General features: G+C 40.8%; 1 protein-coding gene and 1 long non-coding RNA gene across 3 annotated transcripts in view; one reads left to right on the plus strand and one right to left on the minus strand.

Annotated features, from left to right (window-relative positions):
- Positions 1 to 15831: 15831 nt before the first annotated feature.
- LOC128803467 (uncharacterized) lies at positions 15832 to 16604 on the plus strand. The gene is made up of 3 exons (XR_008435724.1): positions 15832 to 15921; positions 16277 to 16361; positions 16490 to 16604. It is a non-coding gene; the product is annotated as an uncharacterized LOC128803467 (long non-coding RNA).
- Positions 16605 to 17418: 814 nt separating this feature from the next.
- Positions 17419 to 26261, minus strand: part of CXADR (CXADR Ig-like cell adhesion molecule) — a 32859-nt gene continuing 24016 nt past the window's right edge. Inside the window, exon 8 of one of the 2 annotated variants that reach the window (XM_053970473.1) lies at positions 17419 to 18002. In XM_053970473.1, the coding sequence (XP_053826448.1) occupies positions 17961 to 18002 (42 nt within the window). In that variant the 3' untranslated portion in view covers positions 17419 to 17960. Of the gene's footprint in view, positions 18003 to 24543; positions 24622 to 26261 lie in introns of those variants that run through there. The other variant, XM_053970472.1, reaches the window with a different exon arrangement.

Raw genomic sequence — 26261 nt, forward strand, 5'->3', positions numbered from 1 at the left:
GTAGAGCAGCTGCAAAAAAGCCAAACTGCATCCACAGACACAGCCAGGCACTCAGTTTAAAGTTTTAAAATCAGAATCACAGAATAATTTCAGATGGAAAAGACCTTTGAGATCATCAAACCCAACCATTAACCTAGCACTGCCAAGCACACCACTAAACCATGACCCTCAGTGTCACATATATACAACTTTTAAAAACCTCCAGAGAATCAGACCACCAATTCTCTAGGCAGTCTGTTCTGATGCCTTTAAGGAAAGAAATATTACCTAATGTACAATCTAGACTTCCCCTGGTGCAGCCTAAGGCCATTTCCTCTTGTCCTGTCACTTGTGACCTGGGAGAAGAGCCTGACCCCACCTGGGTACACTCTCCTTTCAGGCAGTTGTAGAGAGTGACAGTGTTCCCGCTGAGCCTCCTTTCCTCCAGATCAAACAACCACAGCTCCCTCAGCTGCTCCTCACCAGGCTTGGGCTCCAGACCCTTCCCCATCTCTGTTCTCTTCTCTGGACACACTCCAGCCCCTCAATGTCCTTCTTGCAGTGAAGGACCCAAAACTGAACACAGGATTGAGGTGTGGCCTCACCAGTGCCCAGCACAGGGGACAATCACTGCCCTGGTCCTGCTGTCACACCACTGCTGATCCAAGCCAGGGGCCATTGGCCTTCTTGGCCACCTGGGCACTGCTGGCTCCTGTTCAGCTGCTGTAATCAGCACTCCCAGGTCCTTTTTCCTTGGCCTTGTTGAGCCTCAGACCATTGGCCTCAATCCATCAGTCCAGCCTGTCCAAAGCTTTATTTTATCATCATTAACTCTGAATGATGAAGGTGGCTGAGAGGAGAGTTTCACATATTACCAAAGGGCACAATGTCTTGCAGGGTCAAATCCTGTATTATTTATGACAGCTTTTCACCTTTCCTTTCAAGCACAGTCTCAAACTCCAGCAACTCTAAAATCTCACTTGGAGCTGATAAATTTTTAATATGATCAGCTCTGACTGCATACCTGGTCAATCAAGTAGTGCAGCAATGTGTCTGTCCTCATTGATATCAAGGCCTGGAATGCTGCAGGATTCTCAGCAAGCAGCTAGTGCAACAATCACAAATAAAGACCTCACTCTGGGGTGAAAATTAAGGTGGAATAAATTTAAAAGGTCCATTTTTGTTAAAATAAATTTTTGAAAGCTACATTGGAATACATCTACTGCCACAATGTTCTTTTTGAGCACACAAATAAACGAGTGCCTGCTTCTGTACCAGGATACTTGGGCATAATCAGCCATTCCCAGCCAGAACCACTGAAGTTTGAAACCTTGTCTATATGAATCCCAAGCCAACATGAATAGCTTAGCTTTTTTAGGACTTCACAAAAGTATTAAGCTGTAAGTGTTGTTATTTATTTAGTGACACACACACAAAATAAAAGCCTGGAACATGGCATTAAAGACAATCTATAATTAAGCTGGCTTGACATAACATGCCAGAATAATCCACGTGACCTGTAGTATGGTCTTTTTCTCCAGGGCTTCTTGCTATTCATGTCTACATACAATCAGATTGTGTGGAGTTTGGTCATGTGTCTGGCTCACTTAGAGGGCATGTGCTGCTTTGGTGGCTATTTAATATGCTGTTTGATCTCTTGCCACCAAAAAAAAAAAAAAAAAAATATATATATATATATATATATATATATATATAAATGACTACACTGATACACTGAGACATTGCAATGAGGAGCATTTCAGACACTAAGAAATTCCTATATCAGGCATTCCTAGGACTAGACAGTTTCTGGAAGAGAACAGAGCCAGCTGCAATAATTCTGCACCTCTGCAATTATTCTACCTGCAGTGAGAACTGCTTCTTTACAGGCCTATTCCCCAGCAGTCCATGAAGTTTTAGTGTGGGAAGGAGCAGTGTGGCCCAGTAAAGTGAAGGATCTGAACGATAACAATCCTGTGAGAATGAAGGACATGGTTGCCTCAGTGAAGGTTTCCATTCGCTTCCACACAGGTCTCAGGAGGCTCACATGATGATAGTATTGTTCACCTCTAAAACTGCAAACACACTTCTGCAATAAAAGTGGAGAAGGGATACTGGAGGTGGGGAGAGCAGAGAGAGGGATGCTTCCTCTCAAACCACAAGGCTGGTAGAGATGCTGGATCCCAGTTATCGTCCGTTTTGCCTGGTATCCTCCTTGCAACACTGAATGCCCAGGAAAGAAGCCAGGAAACCTGCAAACATGTTCTGACACTTCCCAGAAACGGCTTCAGAGCTTTGAACTATCTGATTCTGTTCCTGAGCCAGTGCTGGCCCCAAACAATACCAGATAAGATACATTTCAAGCTCGACCACACAGACAAATGAAGAGTGAAACAAAACTTTGTGTGAAGTTGTATCCATTGCATTGAAGCTGTTTTTCTCCACCTAAGAAATCCAGAGCAATCAAAAAGAGTATTTCAAAGCTCAATGAATGTGTGATCGAATACATTTAACAAATATTTTGCAATTGTGTAATGTGTCAGTTGTGGAAATCAAAAGTGATATTCCCAGAGCAAGATTATGCCTGAGCTTGATTGGTCAAATGTTGGATTTAATGGTCTTGGAGCTCTTTTCCAACCTATGTGATTCTGTACTGCTATGAATCTACGATTTCATGGCAAAGGAGAGATGTGCAGCACAGGGCCCCACTCAATTCGAAGGGCAGTCCCATCACTCCCAGAGTACGCCACGCTCTCTGGATTGTACCAGCCAAAATCAGAGGAACCAGTGTCAGACCAGGACTTTGTAGATATGAAACATTAATCTTGCAGTAGCTTTCCCCTGGCTGACAGCAGTTGTACCAGCTGTCCTGATTGCTTCAAAGGATCAAGTGTGCAGTTAAATGGTATCAGTGCGGTGAATTTCAATTCTTAACTCTCCACCTGATAATTCAACACTTACAAAACCTTCCATTGCGAGCTGAGAGCTGCAGTACAGCCATGTGCAGCGTCCCTGATAAAGTCAGCAAGACAAAAGCTCTCTCTGGTGGTACATTTCAGTCGTTGCAGTTTCCTTTCCCTTCCATTCCAAGTACGCCGAGCAGCTCGGTGCTGTCCCTCCCTTTCCTGATGAACCCACCCCAAGCTGGACCAGGATTAGTGACAGCACTGGAGCAAGCAGCGAGTAGGACATTGTCCTGCCTGAACAGAGCTCAACACACCTGGGATAAGACAAGACAGTACAGAGGGTGAGCTGGAAACTATATCCAAATCTGCAAGGTCAGAAAATTTCCATGTATTGGCATTTATGAGTGTTTCATACATGCCATTAAGCCCAAACACATCCAGGAGCTCAGGAAATAAAATCTACCTCAGGTTTTAATGGTTTTATTGTTACTCATGTTCTTACACGTACAATTTCTTACCATAGCAAAATATAATCTGTCTGCCTTTTTAGTCCCAGGAGAGAGCTTGGAACAGCAGATACGCTTATGTTCAAATTCAGTTTCTGTGCGTAGCACTGACTGCTAAGCAGCTATCACTAAATTCACTTGCTTCTTCCAAGGTACAAACACAACAAATAAGTTAATGCCCTGGGAATGAAAAAAGGCAGAATAGCCATAGCTTGTATAATTTGCTTCTGATTTCCCTGAGTACAGTTCAGAGCAGTAGAGGATTTATGTTTAATATGGATAGTGTTAAGTGCAGGTAGCAATAAATTATAAGGCAATATGACTTCCTGTCCTTTCACATAACGTCATTAGGCACCTTTTGGAGGGGAATGTGTCCTAAATGAAAAAAAAAAACTTCTACAAAATCAAAAATACATGATAACAAGGAATCCTTCAGTCTCCAAGTCAAAAGCTAAGGCAGAGACTGTGGGTTTTTTTGCATGCATATAATATATAATATTCACATCTGTCAACAACAGCTCACTGATGTTTGAACACCGGAAAAAAAAACAGATGTCACACAGACAGTCATATTATGGCTGTCTCCTTATTAGGCATTTATGTGTATTCAGCACAGGTTTGCCATTCACCATATTGTGTGAACAATGGATTTCAGTGAATTGCCTTCTCATTCCAATGGCCTATTTGTACCTTTTGGCACAAACATCGAAGGGAGTCAGGAGAGTCTGGAGTCAAAAACATCTGGGTAATGCTCAAAAATTCATCTGATTGATGTGTAGTATAGTAGGCTGCTATATACATCATTATCTTTTGTACAGGTAGATACACGTGTATGTATATATATGTACATATAATATGTGTATGTAGATTGGATTTTTCCTTTCTGTATAATGAACACATGACTGGGAAAATCACATGCAGAATTTCAGAGCTGTGACTTCAGTAGAACTGTTCATAGGTAAAAATGAAACATTTGCTTAAGCACTTGGCTACGCTTAAGGTCAGGGTTAGGTTTATACTGGTACCTAGGCAACTTGTAATGATGTGCAGGGACAGGAAGATTTCATAAGCAAACATTTTATTTCATAAGAAATAGTTGCACATGCCAAGATTAAAAAGCCTTTAGCACTTTGTCAGGTTTTGGAAGAATTTGAAGACAAACAAATATATTTGCTAAGAATCTGGTGTTGATTCTGTTTCTGCCATAGACACATAGACAGGTTTCCAGTCTGCCACATGAGGAAAACTCATTCAGTCTTATTTGTTATCCTTCTAAGGTTTGCCATTCCTGTTAAGTAACAATGCATTCTAAGCACAGGTGGACTTGGATGACCCCTAAATCAACCAAGAAACTTCTGTCCTCTATCATTGTCCTAACAATTTTTGCAAATCTGAATTTCCATGTGTTTGAAGAAGTATTTCTTTATGTAAAGGATAGGTTCTGATGTTTGCTATATGGCAGAGGATCATTGGTGTGCTCCAGGAGCAGCGCACTGTAGATGACTGAGAGCACACAGAGCCGTATTACAAATATACATAAAAGACAGCAGGCATTTATACTGCTTCTTGCAGAAACATACCTGAACATTGCCACAGCCAAAGAGGCTTTCAGTGGTGGTTTTACACAAGCAGGCTAGAACATGTATGTGGCATGGCTGGCAAGGGCTGTTTTTTAAAGGAGGATTCCTCCAGCTGATGTAATGCACTGTGCCAAACTTGACCTCATTCCATCCCAGCAGTTTAGAAGTGTAAGTGTCCCTGTCACTTATCATAGTACTTTGTTCATTGATGAAACTGGTGTCTCACCTAGGACAGTCGGCACCAGGGAAACAACATTTTCATCCATTTCAAAAGAAGATTCAAGAGCAATTGCAAAATTTTCTTCTTCTTCTGGCTTACTTCTAGCCTGCTGCAGAGTCCAGAGACAGTAAGGTGATGATACAGAGGAGGAAACCTCTGGCAGACCAACCAGTCTGGCACTGAATCAGAAGCAATGTGCTGACCTTTGTCTGGAGCAGACACACCAAGCTTCCCAGCACTTGTTGAGGCTTGATCTGAACACAGAAACAATGGTGCAAAGTCACTGTTCACCAGTGACTCCTGAAATTTTAGCTCACACTTCTCCCCAGTGTGTCAAGGGCGGGGGGGCAGAGCTGGGACTATAATCTAGAGCTGTTACTGTTTAAATACAGGAGAAAATAGTGCCACTGGATCTGGGCTTGACTTTCACAAAAGCTTAAGTAAAGCTGCCTGGACCTCAAGCTTTTGCATGTGTTTTTTGCTGCCATCACAGTAAGAGCTGGCCACTTCTGCTCTTCTCCCACAGGGGTTTTATATTGTTTATAGGAAATTTGAGCTTTCCATCAAAGACTGCTTCCCATGCATACAGAAACAGACACAGTTTCACACACAGAATATGCACAATTTCCCTCTTTTTAGTGCATGATGTCCAGGTGAGTTCTTGTCCTTTGCTGCGGCGCAGCAGCAGCGGCACGCAGCGGTGTGCTGGGTGTGAGTGACTGAAGGGGGCTGCGACGCCTCCCCAGGACCCCGAATTTCCTAAGCAGATGCTGAGTGATCAATGTGGAAAAGACAAGATGGGCCTTGCTTGCTTATCCGAGAATCGTTTATTATGCAAACCATCCACAATTTGAATATCCAGCAAAGCCAAAGACCCCACACAAACCCAAGCAGTGGATTTTTAAGGACAGGACTGGGGTGGAACTTGGGACTAGGACCCAATAGCAGAGTGGCAGGGAGGAACATAAGGCGGGGATTACAATGTTTAAACCAATAGGGAACTCCAGGGGAGGGGAACAGTCTAACTAAACCAATGAAGCATCGAGGGGTACATAAATGACAGGGAATCCTCTGGAACATGGGGTAGGAATAAGGGAGGACTGACAGCAGGGACTGAACCAATGCCTGGGGGGCTGGGGGCGAGTACAGAATCAACTATTAAAAACAATAATAAATGAAAACACACCACAACAGTCCTTCACTTCTCTTCCAATCCTTTTAGAGCCACCCCAGAGATTGGTTCTCGATAGATGGTGCTTCTTAAGCCAACAAGCCAACTTTGTTGGCTTTAGAATTTAGCAAGAATGGCTTTATCTTTATTAGTAAATGACCAGAACCCATAATCAGGGAGGTGGCAAAATGGTTGATTATGTACAATAACGAACTCACAGCTACAGCATGATGGAGTTAAACATTAACCTGAAGAAACGGGGCATTGCGTTTGTAAATGGATAAATGGTGTATATAATCACCTTGTTACTTATACCAGTCATGTGAAACTGAACAGCAGATTAATTTAGCAATGTATACTATCAGTAAAATGGTATTAAAGCTCTTCTTCAAGAGCAGCCCTGGGAGAAGGACCTGGGGGTACTGGTGGGTGAGAGGCTGGACATGCCCTGGCCATTGGGAGCCCAGAACCCCCCGTGTGCTGGGCTCATCCAGAGCCCCGTGGGCAGCAGGGCAGGGAGGGGATTCTGCCCCTCTGCCCCGCTCTGCTGAGACCCCACCTGCAGGGCTGCATCCAGCTCTGGGCTCCCAGCACAGGAAGGACAGGGAGCTGCTGGAGCCAGGCCAGAGGAGGCACCAAGGTGATCAGAGGGATGGAGCAGCTCTGCTGTGAGCAAAGGCTGAGAGAACTGGGATTGGTCAGCCTGGAAAAGAGAAGGCCTTGGGGTGACCTAATTGTGACTTTACAGTATCTGAACGGAGCCCACAGGAAAGATAGAGAGAGACTAAAGGCCTGGAGTGACAGGACAAGGGGGAACAGCTTCAAACTGAGACAGAGTAGGTTTAGATGAGATTAGGATGAAATTATTTAATATCAGGGTGGTGAGGCCCTGGCACAGGTTGCCCAGAGAAGCTGGGGATGCCCCATCCCTGGGAGTGTTCAAGGCCAGCTTGCATGGGGCTTGGAGCAACCTGGTCTAGTGTAATGTGACCCTGTCCTTGGCAGGGGTTTGGAACCAGATGATCTTTAAGGTCCCGTCCAACCCAGGCCATTCTACAATTCTATAATTAAAGCATCACTAAAACATCACATTCTTAAACTAGAGAAGCAGTAGAACTGAACCATGGCCAGACAGAATTGTCTCGTCCCTGTCTCACAAATCAAGCTCTAAACTGAAATGGACATTCAAGACAACCTTCAAACCAGTGTTTAAACCTGCACTTGCTGTCAACAAAAATGCAGCTTGGACTGCTTCCTATCAAGCTTCCTCCCTCTCCTGAAAATCTGGAGATTAAGTTTGCTTAGTGGTATTGTCACATAATCTGTCTTCTAGACACAAACACTGTCAAAATACTGTTAATTAGTGTATGAGAATCCATTGGTAACCTAATGTTCCTTTAAAATGAAAAAAAAAAAAAAACAAACTGAAAACAAGCAATGAATTGGCTCATGCTGGAGCTGTCTGCTGCATTGTACAAAGTGCCTGCTTCACTGGACAACTAATCCAAAGTAATCCTCTTTTGAGATCACTGATTCACCATCTGATTTGTACTCTGATTTGCACCAGGAATGCCTGCTGTGGCAAATTATTCCAAAGTGGCAGATTATATTATTTTTCCCTGCCTACACTTTGATCTCCAGAAACTAAGAGACAGCACAGACCTTCCAACAGCTGATGAAATTAAATGGAAAAAAAAAACCACAATCCACACATTTTATGAAGTCTCCTACTGGAAATAAACCTAAAATAAACATTTTATTTTGGCACTCATACCTCAACTATCTGTGAAGAGAAGGTTCATAGATTAAAAGCTTTGCTTTTAGCTTTTCCATAATCCTATCCTCCAGCATCCCATTTCCTTTTTCTACCTAATGACTCACAATTCTGTCAACCTCTCCAACGAATGCCTAGGTATACTTTCTCTTTTGCTTCCACAGCTCTTGTTGCTGGAAGAATTCTGACCTGGTAAATGCTCTGGACTTTGATGCAGGAAGGCTGGTTTGGGATTATCTTTCTGTTGCAGGGCCCCTCTTCGATCTGTGGTATCTCACTGAACTAATTGCTGACTTGGTTCCCCCTCTGTGAAATAAAGACAACCATCTGCCCACTCCTTCACCTCTCATTAGCATTTAGTTGTATTTATTATGTAGGTTACAAGATCTATGTGGTAGGACGGGTTTCTTACTGTTTGCCTGTAGTGTCTAACACAGTGAGGACAGTCTGGGTCAGAACATTAGACTCAAGCCTACCACAAAAATAGCAATATTGCTTGCTAGTGATAAGAGTGTGTTTAATACTTTAACAAAGTTAACACCTGAAAGAAGAACATTATTAGATTTTTCCATTACTACATTCCTGTTTCCTAGCTATACCATAAAGGTTAACAACAATGCACATGTTATTATGTGTGTGGTGCGTTTTTGTATATAAAATACTGTGGGGTTTTTTTGGGTTCTATGGGATTGTTTTACTTTTGTATGATTGTTCTGTATTCTTAATCAAGCATTTCACCCCCCAAATTGCCCTTTAATTAATTAATTAATTCCAGCAGTTCAAGACTAAAGGGAAACTAAGTCAAGTGTCATGAGATACAGTAAGACTGCAGAATCTAGCACTTTCTTTGTAGTTGTATGTGCCACCTCATTATCATATTCATTATCATGAATGTATAATGTCAAGTCATTAATGTGGGAAGTTTTGCCATGTGTTTTCTTTCTCTTCAGTTACCTAAGTTAACATTAACTAAATCCATAAGATAAAACAGGATTACTCCTCTGGGAACAGAGGAGTACAGAGGAGATAAAAGGACAGAAATACATTCATATTTCAGAATGTTTTGGATTCATGGCTATGACACTTTGCCAGATCTCGTGAATACACAGGGTGATGGTCCCTGGATGAGGTACAGCAATAATATCAACAGTCATTTGAAAAGCATTGACATTACTAATTAGCTTGAGGCAGATTTTATGAAGCCTGTCAGATTTCTTAGGTAGCTGTATGATATATCCAGCAGAACTGATAATTGGCAAGAAGCATTTAACCACATTTCTCTCTTTGGTGCCTGCCAAAAACGTTTTAACTTCCAAGCAGCAACAGTTCCAATGAATATAAACAAATGCAAACTTGTCGTGGCAGGTTGAGCTGCTTATGTAGTGAATCTGATGGAAATTGATGTTTTCATAATGCACCCAGGTTTGATTGACAGAAATTTCCATAGTAAACCACAGCACATCCTTTGCATCACTTTTAATGAAGCTGCAGTTTTCATTCTTAGCTATTTCTTGTTGCCTGAGCAACAATGCTTTGGATTTGGCTTTCTTTGTTTCTCAACTCTAGTCAAATTAAACGGGGAAAGAAAAGAAAAACAAACCAGCAGCATGGAACTCAGCAAAAAGTTCTGTGCTTTTCTAGCCCCATTTCCCATAGATTCACTGGCTACCCAAACTGTGCCCCAACAGAAACAAAAAAGAAACAAAAGGTTCTTGCTGCACAAGTTTAGAGGCACAGAGCTTCAGCAGCAGCATCTATAAGTTATAGCATATGTTGGCTTTAGCAATGAAGTTGCTTGACAGGGAAAATAGAGACAAAAAAAGAGAAAAAGAGAAAGGCAGGAAGGTAAAGAGGGGGAAGTGGCCAGCAGGAAAGCAGCAGCAGGGTCTATGAGGCTTGGGAGGCTGCCTCTCATGCAGCAGTGGGCTGTGGTGAGGATGATGAGGCCTTTTTGCCATACTCTTCCAGTAGCACAACACACCAGTTCTTACCAGCCCAGCACCCCTGAGCAGGAGTCACATCTGGGTCTGCAGTACGTGCTGAGGTTATCTGGCCGGGGGGACTGAAGTGAGTGGCCTAAAGAAGTTTCACACAGGGTTTCCAAGCAGTTCCCCAGTGGCACAAACCTTTCTTCTGCTCACACAGAAGTCAAACTGACAAGCTAAAGACAACCCTAGTCTGAGTTGTGTTTTTGCTTTATAAATCTTATTTTTCAGGGCTTGTATACCAGAACCATGTTGTCATGCCTTGCTTGTTCACTATGAAGATAAGAACTGGAAGCTAAGCAAAATAACTGTTTCTTTCTTTTTCTTTTTCTTTTTTTTTTTATTTCTTTTTTTTTTTTTTTCTGGGGAGGAGAGTTCAAATGCAGATTTTCTGAAAGTGTCTGTTCAACATAACATGCTGTTTGGAAATTATGCACTTATATCCCAATGAAGATCTTTCAGAGAAAGCTCTCTGTTGAGAAATATGTTAAGCTTGATATTACTCCCATCAGAATACATTAATTTCACAGAGAGAAAATCAGCCACATTCAAATGCATGGCTTCTTATAGCTTATGAATTTCTACTGTGCCTTAAAAACAAGTAACAAACATAAAGTGTATTTCCTACAGTGCTCATTGCTGGATAGAATTCATGCCAATTACAGGGTTATGTTAACATCTCTAGGAAAGCATGAATAATATCAAAGCTTGGAAACACTTTTATTTGGCTAAATATTAGCTCATATCCTTCACACTTTAGATAAAGGAAATAATAGTTTGACATCTAGTTGCTGTTACATTAAGTATCCAGCCCTATTTTAGTATTATGTAAATATTAACATGGTATTAAAGCAAAGTCATGTAGTCAAATTGGGAAAAACACCTCAGAGAGTGCATAACTTAAAAATACATACACATAAAATGTGTAATATATGTATATGACATCTAAAATCCAATAATAAACAGTATATCTGAAGACATGTCAAAAATAGAATGAAGAGCAGGAACTTTAGCAGAAATGGTCAGACAAGCAATCCTAACTCCTTAAGATTTCAACTGTAAAGTCCTTTTATGAAATAAGTTTTTCCCTGCTCAGCTATTGTTTTATTGCTGATTCCTATTACAAGCCTCTCTTCAGTGATGCACTCTTGAAATCTCGCTGTTTCTGAGCACGCACATTCCCCACACATGAATCACCTCACAGCAGGACAAACCTAATCCTTATTCTTCCGCATGGAAGCGCAGTGCCGAGCCAGATCATTCTGAAGAGAACCCGACATTGCTCTCAGTGTACGACACATCCTTCATCTTCTTCCATGCATTTCCTTCCTCCAGGCAACTCACTGACATGCCAAAATATGGCTTTTTAGTGCAATACAATAGGACAACAATTTACTTGTGTGCAATGCCTTTTATGAATAGTAATAGCATTGTCTTAGGTCAAGTGACAGTCAGGCTTTCTTTCCAACTAAAAGGATCAGTGGAGTTGATCCTGAGTGGATCCTGACCCCTAGGAGGCAGGGAAAGTGGTTCTGAATCTCATTTTCCCCTTGGTCCCCTGAAGCTCCATGCTGTGTCAGCCATTATCGTGCTACTCAAGGCAAAAAAAGCAAAACATGAGTTTTCCATCCATTTACAGCAGTAGTCAGGGAGTCTGGGAAAGGTGGAAACCCTCACTTTTGTAGAAAACTCTGACATCACAAGGCATTCAAAACCCTCCAGGGTCCCTTTCTGGCCCATACCACCACTGTCCCCTGGATCTGGGTGGAAGAGGAGCCCACTGCACCCACCTGATGTCTCCTAGTTTCTTTCTTACATGTCTCCAAATTTTTTAAAGAAAGGCTAAACTATTACCATTTAATCTTCTTATCAGCAGTATAGAAAATCACGTGTAATGATTGTCATTACAACAAATAGTTCATACTACAAATACAGATTTTTTGTTAGCATTTCCATTTCTCATTAGTATACAAACTAGGCCAAGTCCAGGAACTTCAGCAGAAATGGTCAGACAGCTCCTGCAGAGATCTGCACAACAGTCATTGGAATGTGTCTTGTGACATCAAGACAGACTTGTTGCTTACCACACCTTTGCTCTGCCCAGGTGCTTCCCAACAGCATCTCCTCCTCTTCTGTATCCAGATGGAAAAGCTGAAGGTATTACCTACCTACCTACCTACCTACGTTTCTGCTGACAGATCATTCTGCTGGCATAGTAGAAACTGTATACACACACACCCATCAAATTAACCCCAGTAAAAGCCTACCCAAGCTCATTTAATTCAGCCCCCAGAAACTTGACAATGTAGGACATCTGCTATGTCCTAGGAAAGTAACCACCCCACCTCCCCAGCCTTCTGCAGCACATGGTCCAGGGCGAGAGGCCAAGAGCTTGGAACTCTGTGGCAATTCAAACTTCTCACAAAAGGCCAAGATTTTGATTTGGGGGAGAGGCAGAGAACAGAAGTCCCCCGTCAGCTCTGGTTCACCCCTGGGACTAGAACCACCCAGGATGGCAGCCAGCACTACAGGGCATGGTGTCCATGGTTTCAGACTGCGTTCTTGAAGCTAATCCAGGGCACAACTGCTACAGACCAATGCTTTGCATGTGGAGGGATTATGACAGGCAATGCTTACTGTTAAAGACAGTTAATTGTCTAAAATTTTGCTCTAAGGTTTGAAACTAGCCTAGCTACTTCTAAACACACCACTTCATAGTTTCTCTATGCCTAATTCCTGATTTAAATTATAAAATGATGTATAAAAATTACGGAAATATGGATTTGAAAGTGTGAAACTTTTTGTCTGTCATAGGCTAGGAGTTGGTGTGTTAGTGCTCCCCTTCCCAGATTCAGCAACTCACTCCTTTGAGGAGTCCTGCAAGGCTTCCATGCACCTCATCTCCATGTTAGCGCATGACGTAAGATTTATTAGAATTTCCATCTTCTTTTCTGTTAACCTCAGATGTAGGACCATTGGAGTTTATGGAAAAGTTGGACTTCTGATAAGAGGAAAAAGGTCAGAAAAACATTTGTGAAGGGAACACAATTTCTCTGTAAGGACAGCAAATTCTTATTGCATTAATAATGACTCAGTCATGAGGACAGAGAGAAGACATTGCCAAGTTAGATACTCAGAAAAGGTAAAATGCAGAAGTGTTAATGAAAACGGCAGGAATCCCATTGTTATGTTTTTGCCAGCCCAAATTTTATGGCTTATGTTGTGATAATTGTAGTTAATGCCATTTACTTTGTAACAGGAAAATTATTAATAAAGAACATGGTACATACAGCTCATTGTAAATCTTTTTGCACAGTCAGTGTCAGCTCACGTCTAGCTGCCTCCTGAGTGTTAATGCAACCTGCACTGCATTGCAAAAACAAGCCATTCAAAATAAATTATTTTATTTTTTTGTATCCCATTTTCCTGTAAACAGTGAAAGCCATGTGAGGAATAGAAATGAACTGGAATGCATGACACTGAAGTTGCAGTTATGCTATGCTAAGAGTGTTGTTAAAACCCAGTGAGCTGGGTCTCCAGCCTGCAGATTTTAACAAGCAATCTTTGAATGTGGCATTGAGTTATAGAGAAAGATTGTGTGGCTTCCTTTTAAGTAATGATTTCCCTCTTTACCTTCCACATGCTACTGGAGTTGGGATTGAAGTAAGTTCTTTCCCTTTGTTTGTGTTTGACCCACCTATATTTTGTCAGTAACATATGGGAGCTGGAGCCTGCTGAGGGAACTGCAGTGCCAGTCACCCACCTGCATGGCTGCTGATGCCAAAGGTAGTTTGCCCACGTGGATGTTCCACAAGATGCCTTAGGGCGAGACTCAGGATTACTTCAGAGTCACATGAAATAACTGCATACATTTTTTGCAAGCTCATAGTTGATGACAACATCAGCATTATCAACTACCATCTCCTTTAAGTCTTAAAAGGAAGATGGCAACTGCTGCCAGCGTGCTCTGTCCTGGCACTGACTGGAGCAGGGTGCCCTGGGAACACGCTGTCATACCCATGAACACTCAAGAGGGCTCATACGTGTGGCAGCAATGGGATGCACGTGCAATACAATGCAAGCTGTGCATCCTACGCAGAATAAAGGGCTTCTGCACATGGTAGGAGAGTAGAGGTGCCTGGAAACACCAGTGCCAAAAGCTGAGGAGTCTGTAGCTTTGAGCACCACAGCTGATGATCACCATTTTTTTAATGCAGAGAGAATTTGGCTACATGCATCTTTTTTTACAGGATCACAGAGCACTGAAGCTGGAAAGATCCTCTGGAGTTTGCCTGGGCCAATCCCTGTGCAGAGCAGGGCAGTTGAGTGCCTTGGGCCCTTTTAGCCCCACTGCTGAAAGTCCTTTGTTGTCTGCTTTTTTCTTGTACTTTGATCCTTCTTTCCACTTTCACACTGCCTCCTTCCCCTGTTGTCAGCACAAATACCAGTAGCAGCTGCCTGCTGAACTGAATGATGAATGTACCCAAGTTCAAACTACACTTCACCATGTGAAAGCAATTTTAAACCATATCGTGTCTCTGATGTGGCTCACAGCAACTGCACCAGTGCTTATGCTGACAGGACAGGAGGGAGCCCAAGGCCAGGAAAGAAGAGTCAAGACAGGCCGGGCCAAATCTTTCTGCAGCGTGCCAAATGCTGCCATTCAAAATGCACATGCTGGAGTCACAATTTGAGGCTTCTTAATTTTATGCAGATACTTACGATACCACTTCAGACATGGATACAGCTGTAGCAATGTGAAACTGCCTTGCACTGGCATAGCTTCTGAGCCTGTTGCAGCCATACTGCCTGCAGGGCACTGTTTGAATCCAAATCCCCCCTTGACCATGGGACAGTTCACCTGGTGAACTGCCTGGCTCACCTTATACTGTATGGAGCGTGCAAGATGCCACCATGGCAGTCATGGCAGTCTGAGCCCACAGAACCAACACACTTTTTCCAAAGTTCCATATGACTGCAAGGCCTGGCCACCACAGAGAAGATCCCAGGAAGCATGGGAATGGCTGAGCACAGCACTGCTCCTCAGACACCTGTAATTATAATGGCTTTGGGAGAAACAGAGCTGTTTCAGAAGTGGTCTAAACTAAACGGAGAGAAGGAGCAGCTCCATCTCACAGCTCTCGTTTGGTAGAATAATGTCCTATGCAAGGATGGAGGGAAAGCACTTCTAGTTAATCTCTTTGCAGCAAAGATACAGCTGGTATTTGTGACATTCAGGCTTTCTGACTCTCCAGGTCTAGACCAGCATGCAAAACATCACATGAGTTTCCTTTGGGTGTGAACAGGAGCACAGCTACCAAACACTTAGACTCTCCTGTAACAAGCAAGCCCTGGCAAGAAGTAAAGTATGTGAAATGCACTACTTCTCTTCATTTAATAGTGCTGGAATGAGAGTCAGGGAGTTTTCTACCTGCTGACCAAGCTGTTCTATGTATTACAAAGGATAAATTGTTGAAAAAATAACCTATACCAAGTAAAACTTTCCTTGATATTTCCAGCCACTCCTAAACAGCCACAATAATCTATAGAGGCACAACCCCCAGGCTTAACCATCACATCTTTCAAGCCTGAGGAAGGTGGCAGAGAACAGAGTGAGAATAAATCTTCAGAGTTTCTGTGTGGCATCAGACAAGCTTTCAAACTCGTGTCCTCCTTACACCATAACAACATAGCAACATGAAGGTAACAGCCTGTACTTGATGACCTCAGGCAGGGTGGACTTCTGGACTAACTACCCAACACAAAGCACCTTCCAAAAAAATCAGTATCTGGATATCTGGTAAGAGGATGGGGATTAGCCAAGCAACTCCTCAGAGAGATGACAAGAAAGTTTTACAGTTACTGATTTCTTGAAGGGGAAAAAAAATGCAAATTTCTTTGCAAAATTGACACATATTACCTTCAATGACAGCAATAATATATATATTTTTTTTAACTTACAATATATATTAATTTGGATAGAAATTTAAGTACAAAAAAGTTTATTTCACTTATTCCTTTAAGAACATATTTTAGTGCAGCAAGCTTTGCAAATATTTCTGCAGAAAAAAAAAGTTCTACAAAATTAACTTTTAAATCAAAACTATAAGCTTGTCCAGTTACTCCTACCTTTCTCCTACTTTCTTAAACACCAGCAATTAAGCATTTAGATGACAGTGATCACTGAGGGCAGGAAAAGACACTTTCTCATCTTACATGGAGCACACCATAGCATAAAAGGTAAATTCTGTCTACATATCATTACATTACAGAACATACACTAAACAGAACAGGCAGTTGCTGCCCCTTGACAAGGCAACTTTCATACTGATCCTAATGGAATTTTACCCTGATTAATTACTTGCCAGATTCACTCAGAGACAAGTTTAGGCAGCGTGGAGTCAAAGGAGAGAATGAGGAATGAAATATTTTGGCACAAAAGCAATTGCTTCTTAAAGGCAAAGTATCTTTTCTGTAATTACAATGCTGAACTTAGACTTGGAACCATTTTTTTTTAATTGGCTACTTGAGCCTATGATATTTAGAAACCCTACACACTTCCATTTTTCTCAAGAAGTTATTCCTGTTTCCTTAGATGATTTTCTTGACAGTTCATGTGCAGTGACAAAACTCATTAAAGGGAACTTTTGCTTGACAGCATCTGAGCTTATTCTAGAATTAGCTGTGCTCCTCTCAAAAACAGAAGCAAAAATAATTTAATAACTTTTCAAGATTATAACCACCAGTTTCACAACGGATTATTTGGTTGCCTTCACACCACAGCGTAACACATGCCCCTAGATTAATGGTTAAATGATTAACTACTTATTTACATTAGTTAGAAACCAGCACGAGTATTTCTCAAGAGCACAGACAGATGTAGTTAAAGGCAGGCTTGAGTCTACATATGTTTACTGCTACTGCCTAAATTCTGTGTGTCCTTCAGTGTGCTCTGATTTATGTGGACTGTGACAGGTAATGAGACACCAAAAATGCCCAAGTACCAGCGGGATACCAGGCTCCAAAAATTGATTCAGTCAATTCCAGTCCATTAGATCAGATTACAGTGGTCTTATCCTTACATGGTTAAGTAAATTAATATTTTCATTATGAAATCAGTACCCAAGTCTCCACAGTGCAGGAGGCAATAGGGACCCCATAACCAGCCTGGTTTAAAGAGCATACTCTTCTTCCCTCTGGACTCCTGCATGGTCAACTGGGGAGCAGGAGGAACAAGGAAGTGCACAGACAGGAATTACCACACCACCTGCATTAACAGATTATGCTGAAGCAAGTGTTAACTGTAACATTCATGTATATTTTATTGTTATAAAATATATACAATCTCAAAACACAGCGCATTTTGCACACAGTTTGTCAGCTCTCATGGGTATCACTACAGCATTCAATAGGTGACACACTTCCTTATGAAATCAGCAGACCAGAAAGCTAGGAAAACCCAAAACTACTCTATTTCAGATTACAATCTCTTTAACACCTCGCTGCTTAAGCCTATATTTCTGCTACCTGAGTTGATTTTGTTAACTTCACCATTTTTTTCATCTTCAGGAATGGGGTGGGGGAAGCAGAGAAGAGGGATGGCGCTTTTCAAAATACAAAAGTAGTAAGAAAAATATCAGGAGTGGCTTTGTAAATTTTGCATTGAAAATATGAAAAAGAAAAAAATTTGGTACTTACAAAACTGAATACAGCCTACTTAAAAATCTTGAATCTAAAGTGAGATCAAGTAAAAAAAAAACCCAGCACTTCATTTCATAATGTACTTCAGTTTCACCATACTGGAAAGTCATGCAAAAACTGATGCCTGTTTCTTCATGTTTATACCACTGTTATGTCACCAATCTTGTGTGCGATGTCATACTACAAAAAGAAAGAATATCATTAATCTATAGCAACGAGAGGCTAATTACTGTAACACACAGTAATTAAATGCACTATTCAGATCATCACCCAATTTGTGTTCATTCACATTCAGGTTTATACCAGTGTCTGATAGCAAAAAGGTGCACTGGTGCAGCAAATTAGAACTTCATTTATTCATGGACTACAAATAACTGTAAGTTTAACTTGACAGGAAATTTTCAGTCTCTCATGGATTTCCCAGTGCATACCTACTGCACTGCACTTTTAAAGTACCTGTCAAAATCCACTAAATGCCTCTTTCCTAAGTTTCAGACCAGTAACTTGCACTGTTAAAGAACCACACAGTTCTGTTGTTTACTGCCATGAACACTCAGTTTTCTCAAAGTGCCTCATCCCAACCTGCACACCTGCTCATTTCACCATTTCTTTAGAAATCAGTTCTAGTTCCTTGACTGTTGTTATTGACTTTTCTGGGGATAATGTTTTGTACAAAGATAATAAAAAATAATTTTTTGTTCCAGTTACAGTTCTCTATCAGCTCTATATTATTTGAGTTCATATCCTAAGACTGGTATTGTAAGAAAAATGATAGCTCATCATTTTTGCCACATCTCCATGCTAAAAAATGCACTTTCTACATGCTGCCTTTACCTAAATGCTGCCAACAGTCACTAATATTAATTTTGCAAACATGATAATACACCAGAAAACAACTCTTCCTAATTAATAATCCACAAACGTACACAGATGTATTGTGTTTACTGGAAACATCTCATTTTCTTACTGAATTTCAGCTTATTACAGGCCTTTGTATAATTATACCCATCCTCACAGATTTTTAAGACGTACCTCAATGACACAATAATTTCTCCATAAGAGCAGTAATTAAAACAACTGACTCAGGCTATTTCTGCAACATCTCACTTTCTTCCTTGCACACTGTCACACTGCAATTAGAATTACACATCAAATGGAATCTTCCAGTTGCACCTGACAGTAAAAGGAACTGAGCACATTCCCAAAACTTTGCTTGGAAGAGTAACTCAAAGCAGCACCAAGTTCTGCTTGGCTGGAAATCACGACCTTTGGCTTCTTTCTATTTCAAGCTATCACCTGGCATGAGAACCTGCTGTTCCCTGAAATTCATTCTAGCTATTGTTCACATTATTATTATTGTAGGGAATATTAAGAGGCACATTAATTGGGACTGAACACTGAGGCCAGAAGTGTCCTTTCTGTATTCCTGTCTTTGCACCATGGATTGCACAATGCTTCTATTTCCTACCTCTTCAATTTATAGTCCTCAAGCTAATAATTAGCAAACATATGCCTTCTAAATACAGTTTAACTGCTCCACACGTAGTTCATCCTATCACATTCTACTGGAAGAGCCTGAAGAAACAGTGCTCTTACACTCCAAAACATGTATAAATTCAGCTTTTCTCAGGGATAAAGCACGTGTGCAGGCAGGGTTCATGTAATGATGTCTCTCCATTAAGCTCCTCTTTGCTCCATTTCATGAACAAGTCCAGAGAAAATTAGCATACCCTGCTTATGGAGAAAATTCTGCTACGTGGCACACAGAGATGAGCTGGGACAGGGAAATAGTTCTTGATACCCCTGTTGTTTGGAAAAGCAAATGTTTTCTAAAATCTGATGCTTAAATGAGCTAAAAGGCAAACACAATCTGTTCTCCCTTGCTGCACTGCCCTTATACTTTCAGTCTTGATTTCCTTTTACTTTCCTTCTCATCCAAGCAAATCTCTAGCAATAAAAAATTATTAAAATAAAGAAAAATGAAGTCTGGCAAGTGAACCTTAGCATGCAGCTAGAGGCTGTTTGTGCAGCTGTGATAAAGAATAAATAAATAATAATAATAAAAAAAATTGAAACCATCCACCCCCCAGTGTTGTAACTTATAAACAAGATGTGTTAAGTCCTTTGGATCGTGCAAGGAAAACTATCAGTTAATAAGAAACTACTGTCTGCCCAGGTACTTGCAATCATAACCCCATTAAGTTTAAGCTGGAAAACCAGGGGCCAGTTTGAAATACACTGTATGAAATGTAGTTTAAAGTGCCTAATGCCTAAAGCAGAGACAAGGAAAGCTGGCTAGGAACAGAAAACATGATAGAAAGTGACAGAACGACCCTCTACAAAAGCGTGATCAAAAGCAATATACCACGCTCAGTAAAAAAGAAAAACCTGCCTAAAACTCTGTCCTGCTCCAGTAGTGAAATCCATACCACAGTCAGGAATAAAAAGGCAGCATGTGATAGAAAGAGGAAGGTCAGGCACCTATGTAGGTGGGGAGCTGTAAGCAAAGCGTCAGAAACACCAAACGCCAGGGCCAGTGATGCCAAGGAGCTTTCCACCTCTCTGGTTGTACTTCAGCCTGTCACATACAGGGTTAGGCACCTCCAATGGCAGTAATGGTGAAGGAAAATACTCAAAACATCTAGAGTTATTTCCATTATCTCACTCTGAGAATACCTTCCAAGACACCTGCAGTGAGCAGCAGGAAAAAGGTGCTGAGGGAGTATCAAGTGGAGTGATAAGGACACTTCCCCTAGCATTGGCAATGACTTTGGGGGATCTTTCACTTTCAGGAAGCCCCATAATGGGATTTGGTCAACTATTATTTTTCCTACAACCTGAAATACTCAAGGAGCAGCAGAAGTACTGGAAGAGTGACTGCTGTCAGGACAGAATTACAAAACAGGAAGCAGCAGGGGACAGAGACAACCGCAGATGGTCTCATCAAGATAACTATCTTTAAATATATCTACTTCAAAATTTCCTAAGATTATGAAAGAAATGGGAAAAAAGTACTAGATGGACATCTGGTGAAGACTGAAAAGACTTGCCAAGGATAGCTTTTAAAAAAATGACAGTGCGATGGGAAACCCTAGTTCCAAAAGTCACAAGGAGTCAACAGAACGCTTCATTCTAACAGCTATTAGAGATGATGAACGAAGAGGATATGTCAATGACAGTAGAAAATAAAAAGTAAATTAAAAAAAACACCACTCAGCTATGTCATGACAGTGCCAGGACATCAACCCTAATTCTCCAGCTTTTTAATAAGAGTCCTCTGCCTTTGGATTCTTTTGTTAATGTTTTTACTGCTACTGAGTAAACTTCTGTCAGCCGTGTCAGGCATTAAGGATGTCCTCAGCCTCCTTGCACGTTCAGCAATTTTCCCCCCATGTACAAACCACAAAGCCAGCAGCAAATGAACAAGCTCATATGGTTGGCACAGACATGAGATGTTGACAGAATTAAATTCACATGTAGAATGTAACAACACAATTGTCAATGTCAGTTGAAATCCCAGCTTGCTGAGGTAACAGCAGGGCCAGGGAAATTATGTTAATTTCTAATAGGCAACAAAAGGGAATGTTGAGTATAAAGGCTGTAACCCTCCTTCCAGCCCTTTCATCTAGGAATAAAGGATTTTAGTGGGTTGGCTGAGATTCCTGCCTGCCCACCCAGTTCAGATGTGCAAAGATCATACTTAAAGTAATACACCTAAAAAAATTCAATTCCTTGATTTTAAAAACATAAAATTGCTGTCTAGAACTTTGATGCCTTTCAAGTATGCAAATCTAGTAAGATCACAGCTGTAGGTTATCTGCACAAGAATCAAAATTTTCATTGTCTTGCTGCTAAATGAAAACCAACAGACATATTGATGATCGAGCTGAGGATTTTTTTCCCTACATGAGCTGCAAATGAAGAACCATCATTGGTGATCTTAACTTCAGTCTGAAAAATATTGAAAAAAACATTTTAATAAGTAGCTTTAAGGTCTGCTTCATACTAGGCAATTGGACAATAGTTGCACCTATTTTTTGGTAAATCAAAGGGATGTAGAAATATGTACTTCAATCCTAGCAACAGTGTGTGTACAGATTATATAAATATAGTGTTTCTCATCACAACTGTTCAAACCTATCAAAAACTACATTCATAACTCAACTGTACGTTTCTAGAGCTTTTTGTTAGAACTTATTAAAAAAAAAAATGTTTAACTGATGCAGACTTCTCACCTCAATTACTTTCCTGAGTAAAGAATAAGAAAATAGCCATCTGGCACCTTAGAAGGTTCCTCAGCTTTCTGATGGAAAACACTTAGAAAGTCACTGCAGAGCACCAAACAGACAGTCACATTTAGGCACAGAGAGATGGGGACAGAGGCTGCCAAAGCATCAGCCGTGGGGGACACTCATAACTCCCAAACACAACATTTATTACTCTGTTTCCATACAAAGCACTTATATTTAGCCATAATTTTTTTTTTCCCAAATGGGCTGGAGACAGTATGGGAATCCACAGCATTTTTTTGTTTTTTGAAGTTCTGTGTTTTAAACAGTGAGTTTTCTCATCTTAAACAGGAATACAAGATCATTAAATTTAAATAGGTTACTTAAAGAGGTCACCCAAACCACAACTCAGGTCCGAAGCAATAGATATTGCAATGCCTAAGCAACTTCATTTTGAATTACAGAGTACAAGGACGAAACCAGGGCAAGACCAAACAGCTCATTTCAAGCTGTGTCCTTTTAGTAAGTCTGAATTTTCCTCATGTACCAACAAGAAAGAGGGAAGAATATGTAAAAATAAACTAATTGCAAGCTTTATTTTGTATTTTACAGTATAGATGAATGGTTTCTGGTCTTGACAGTTACAGGATTGGAAGTGACGTGGAAGGGCATTTTATTTATCTGGAGAAGAAGTGCAGTGCTAGCAGCCACAACATAAGCTTTTTGACATGTTTCACAAACCACCAGCTGTGCCCCAGAATTGGCATCTTCTTTAGCAGGCAAAACAATTCAGTAGTTTTGTGTATTCCCACCAGTTGCCTTTATTCCTAGTCTAAGGTATCTGCTTCCCTCCCACCTGAGCTATTGTACCGGGAAACAGAAATCCTAAATTAATTTTATCTTGATCTCCTACAGCTAAGTAAGGCATAGCATAAGTGTTTTGACTTCAGCAAATAGTTTCTTTGAAACACCACCCACTCAGCTGCCTGAGGAGTCATCTGCGAGTGGCTGGGACTGCAATCAGAGCCCTTAAACATTGGGAACAAATGCTCTGCTGCACAATTTAATTTCCTTGAAATCTGACTAATCCCAACTAGTTTCACAGGTAAAATATTACCAAGTGACACAAAATAGGGAGATTCAGATCCCTTGATGGGATAATAGTTTCAATTACAAATCACTGACCAGGACAAGTCACAAGTTGTAGAGAGGTGTTGTTTCACTTGCACAGCAGTAACTGGCCACAAGAAACAAAAGCTCAAGTTGCTTTCCTACTCACACAGAACCTGACATAATTGGAAACTATTTACTAATGGCACTAAATAACTTGTATAGCTCTTTACCATCTGATTCAGTACTCCTTCATAGCAAATTCTAACCCAAGTGACCACTGCACCCTTGGAGATGTTTGTGCCCAGAGCACCAAAAAGCTGAGCTGGCACCATTTGCCCTGTTTGGAGTGTTCAGGAGAATCTACTTTCTTCTGCTTCCTTATACAGTGCTCTAAGTAATAATATAACCAGAGTCATCACCTGCAGAAATTATGGATGATAGGCAGAGTACAAGGCTCTGCCATTTAAGCAGTGAAGGTATGCTGGCTACATAACTGGCAACTCTGAATGCAAAAATGTTTTGTCTAATGACCCCTAAGGCAGACGTTGCTACAAACCAGACTAGGGAAAGGCTTCAAGAAGTTGGAAAGCTCATGCATGCTTCCACAATTCCCATTCCACAGAAACTGATTAGACTCACTGCTTTCCTCTCCCCAGTTTGTAATTAGGAAAAATTCTCTGGGCAGGAGAGTACAATACCCTTCAGGTATTGTACCCACTTGGCTTCTGCCCTGCCTGCAGCTCCCCGGAGCCACAGCATCCAGCCCTGGAAGTGGGACAACTGTCAAGGCATCACGCAGCTCCCTGTGCTTCCCAGCGGACACACTGCCTCCAGAGGTTTTTCCCCTAAGAAAAAATTAGATTAACATCTGAAAGCACATCATTTTATCTTTGGTAATGTCTCTTCTAATATTGCCACTTTTTAAAACTGTTACATAATCAAGTTGTGTAATCAACAAGCTCAACTTCCTTACAAAACTGCTTCCCTCCCTCCCTCCCTCCCTCTATCCATCCATCAACCCTGGCATCATGCAGAGTTCCTGTATGAATTGCACTGCTTTGTTTCCCAAATAATATGCTACAATTGTCCTTCATCTGTTTCTCTAGACAGCATTGACCAAAAGAAACTTTACTAAAAGTGAGGACCCAAATAGCAGCTGCTGCCACTAAATACTGATTTTGCATATCCAAAGCAACCTGACCAGTGCTTCGACAGCTGAAAGCTGAAGTCTTCAAAATACCAATTTACAAGGGTGACACTGACTTTGATTTCCAACGATATAAAAATCAAAAGATACTTAAAGGCTCCCTATTTCCAGGAACTTGACTTTGAATGGAAGTCAGAAGCAGGGACAACAGAATCCTCCAGGCCAGTTTTCTGCCAGAGTGGTTATTTTATAAAATTAAAGGTTCATACTCTTCTCCTGGTAGCTGTGCCTGCACCATTCCGTAAAAAGCCTAAAGCAAATTAAGAAGAGCAACAGAATCACTGTAACTCAACTACACATATTTTTATATTAAGATGCAAGTCTTCATGTTTTGAGAAATCACCTATGGTCATACACAAGCTAAAAGTAGTTTTAGGGTAAGCTGACATTTAGAAAGGTAGGCAACATTCATAGCTTTGTTTCATCCTATTCTTACTTTGCTACTTAATTAGCTATTTTCTTTATGAACTATTCCATTTTATGAATTTTACAGATAGGAAAAAAGGCTAAGTTGCTGTCATTATCTGCTCTTTAAAAGAGCCTAGCAATTAATTGCCTATCAGTATTATCATAGAGCTTTGAAACAACATCAGGGAAACAAATTAGAGACAGTAAGCTCAAAAAACACAGACAAGACGTTCAGAGAAACAAAGAGCCAGACCTTTTATGACACTTTATCCAAGGCATTGTCTAATATACATATAAAGGACCACAGAGGTTCAGTAGAGCTACCAGGTGCTGAGTGCCCTCTTTTTTGTCAGGACACTCAAGAAAGTTCTAGTTGTTTTGCTGGAATTCCACAGACAAGCTGGAGGTAGTACTCAGCTTCTGGTTTACGGTCACCTATTCTCCAAATAAAAGACCTGAGGAGCAGCTGAGGCATGCAAGAGCCATCTGTGACAAATCTGCCACCCTAAGTTCAACACTTCCATCCTTTCCCAAGTCTTGACATGAATGTTAAAAAGAATGTAAGAAAGGTTTCTTAGAACTCTGGAAATAGAGAAAAATCCAAACTTCCATTTTTATTAGGTTTCTTTCGGTATTTAAGCATGACTCTTAATTTGAAATTAAAAAAACTCCTAGAGGTTTATCCATCAGGACTCCTTTTGACTTCACATGCTTGTGCACACATATATTGGGGTTTTTATATACACAAAGTCACTGGAACATCTGGCCTGGCCCAGAACACATTAATATATGAAGATAGGCATGCATTGTAACATATGAACAGCCTATATTAAGAGCAAATGTAAGCTAATTATGCCTCCAATTATATGAACTTAATACATGCCATTAATGCAGACAGAGCCCATGCCAAACTTTGGCTCTCTACCCAAGATGACACTGGAGAAATCACATTCATCTCAGGTAAAATTACAAGGACAACAATCAGTTGGTTTGCAAGGCCAAGCAGTGCAGAGTATCCTGAGTCAGCTTCATCAAAATTGAAAGAGATGCAATGTAACACAATAAAAATAACCCCCCCTCCCCGGAGCATTTTATCAATATACTTTGAGTGCTGCCAACCGGCTTGTTTGAACTTTAAAAGACAAAGATCAGTTTCAGGAATTTTTTGGTTCTGCCTAAAATAAAGAGGGATGAAATCTAATCTCAAGTTCTTTTCCAGGCTTATGTTTCAGAATAACTATACCTACAATTAAAAAGCCCACCTAAAAGTGCATATTTTAAAATATCTGAAGTTTTACTTGCCTTGGAAGGGGGCAGGGGGGAAAAGCAATAAATAAAATTATTCATGCCAGCATGGTATACACAGCCATATTTATTAGTTCACTTCCAATTACATAAAGAAAAAGCTGAAGACATATACAAGTGCTGCTTCAAAATAAAGACAGACTACTGTTTTCTCCAACAGTTTTATTTCAAAAAGTA

The sequence above is a fragment of the Vidua macroura genome, chromosome 2 (assembly GCF_024509145.1).
Source record: "Vidua macroura isolate BioBank_ID:100142 chromosome 2, ASM2450914v1, whole genome shotgun sequence".
NCBI lineage: Eukaryota > Metazoa > Chordata > Aves > Passeriformes > Viduidae > Vidua > Vidua macroura.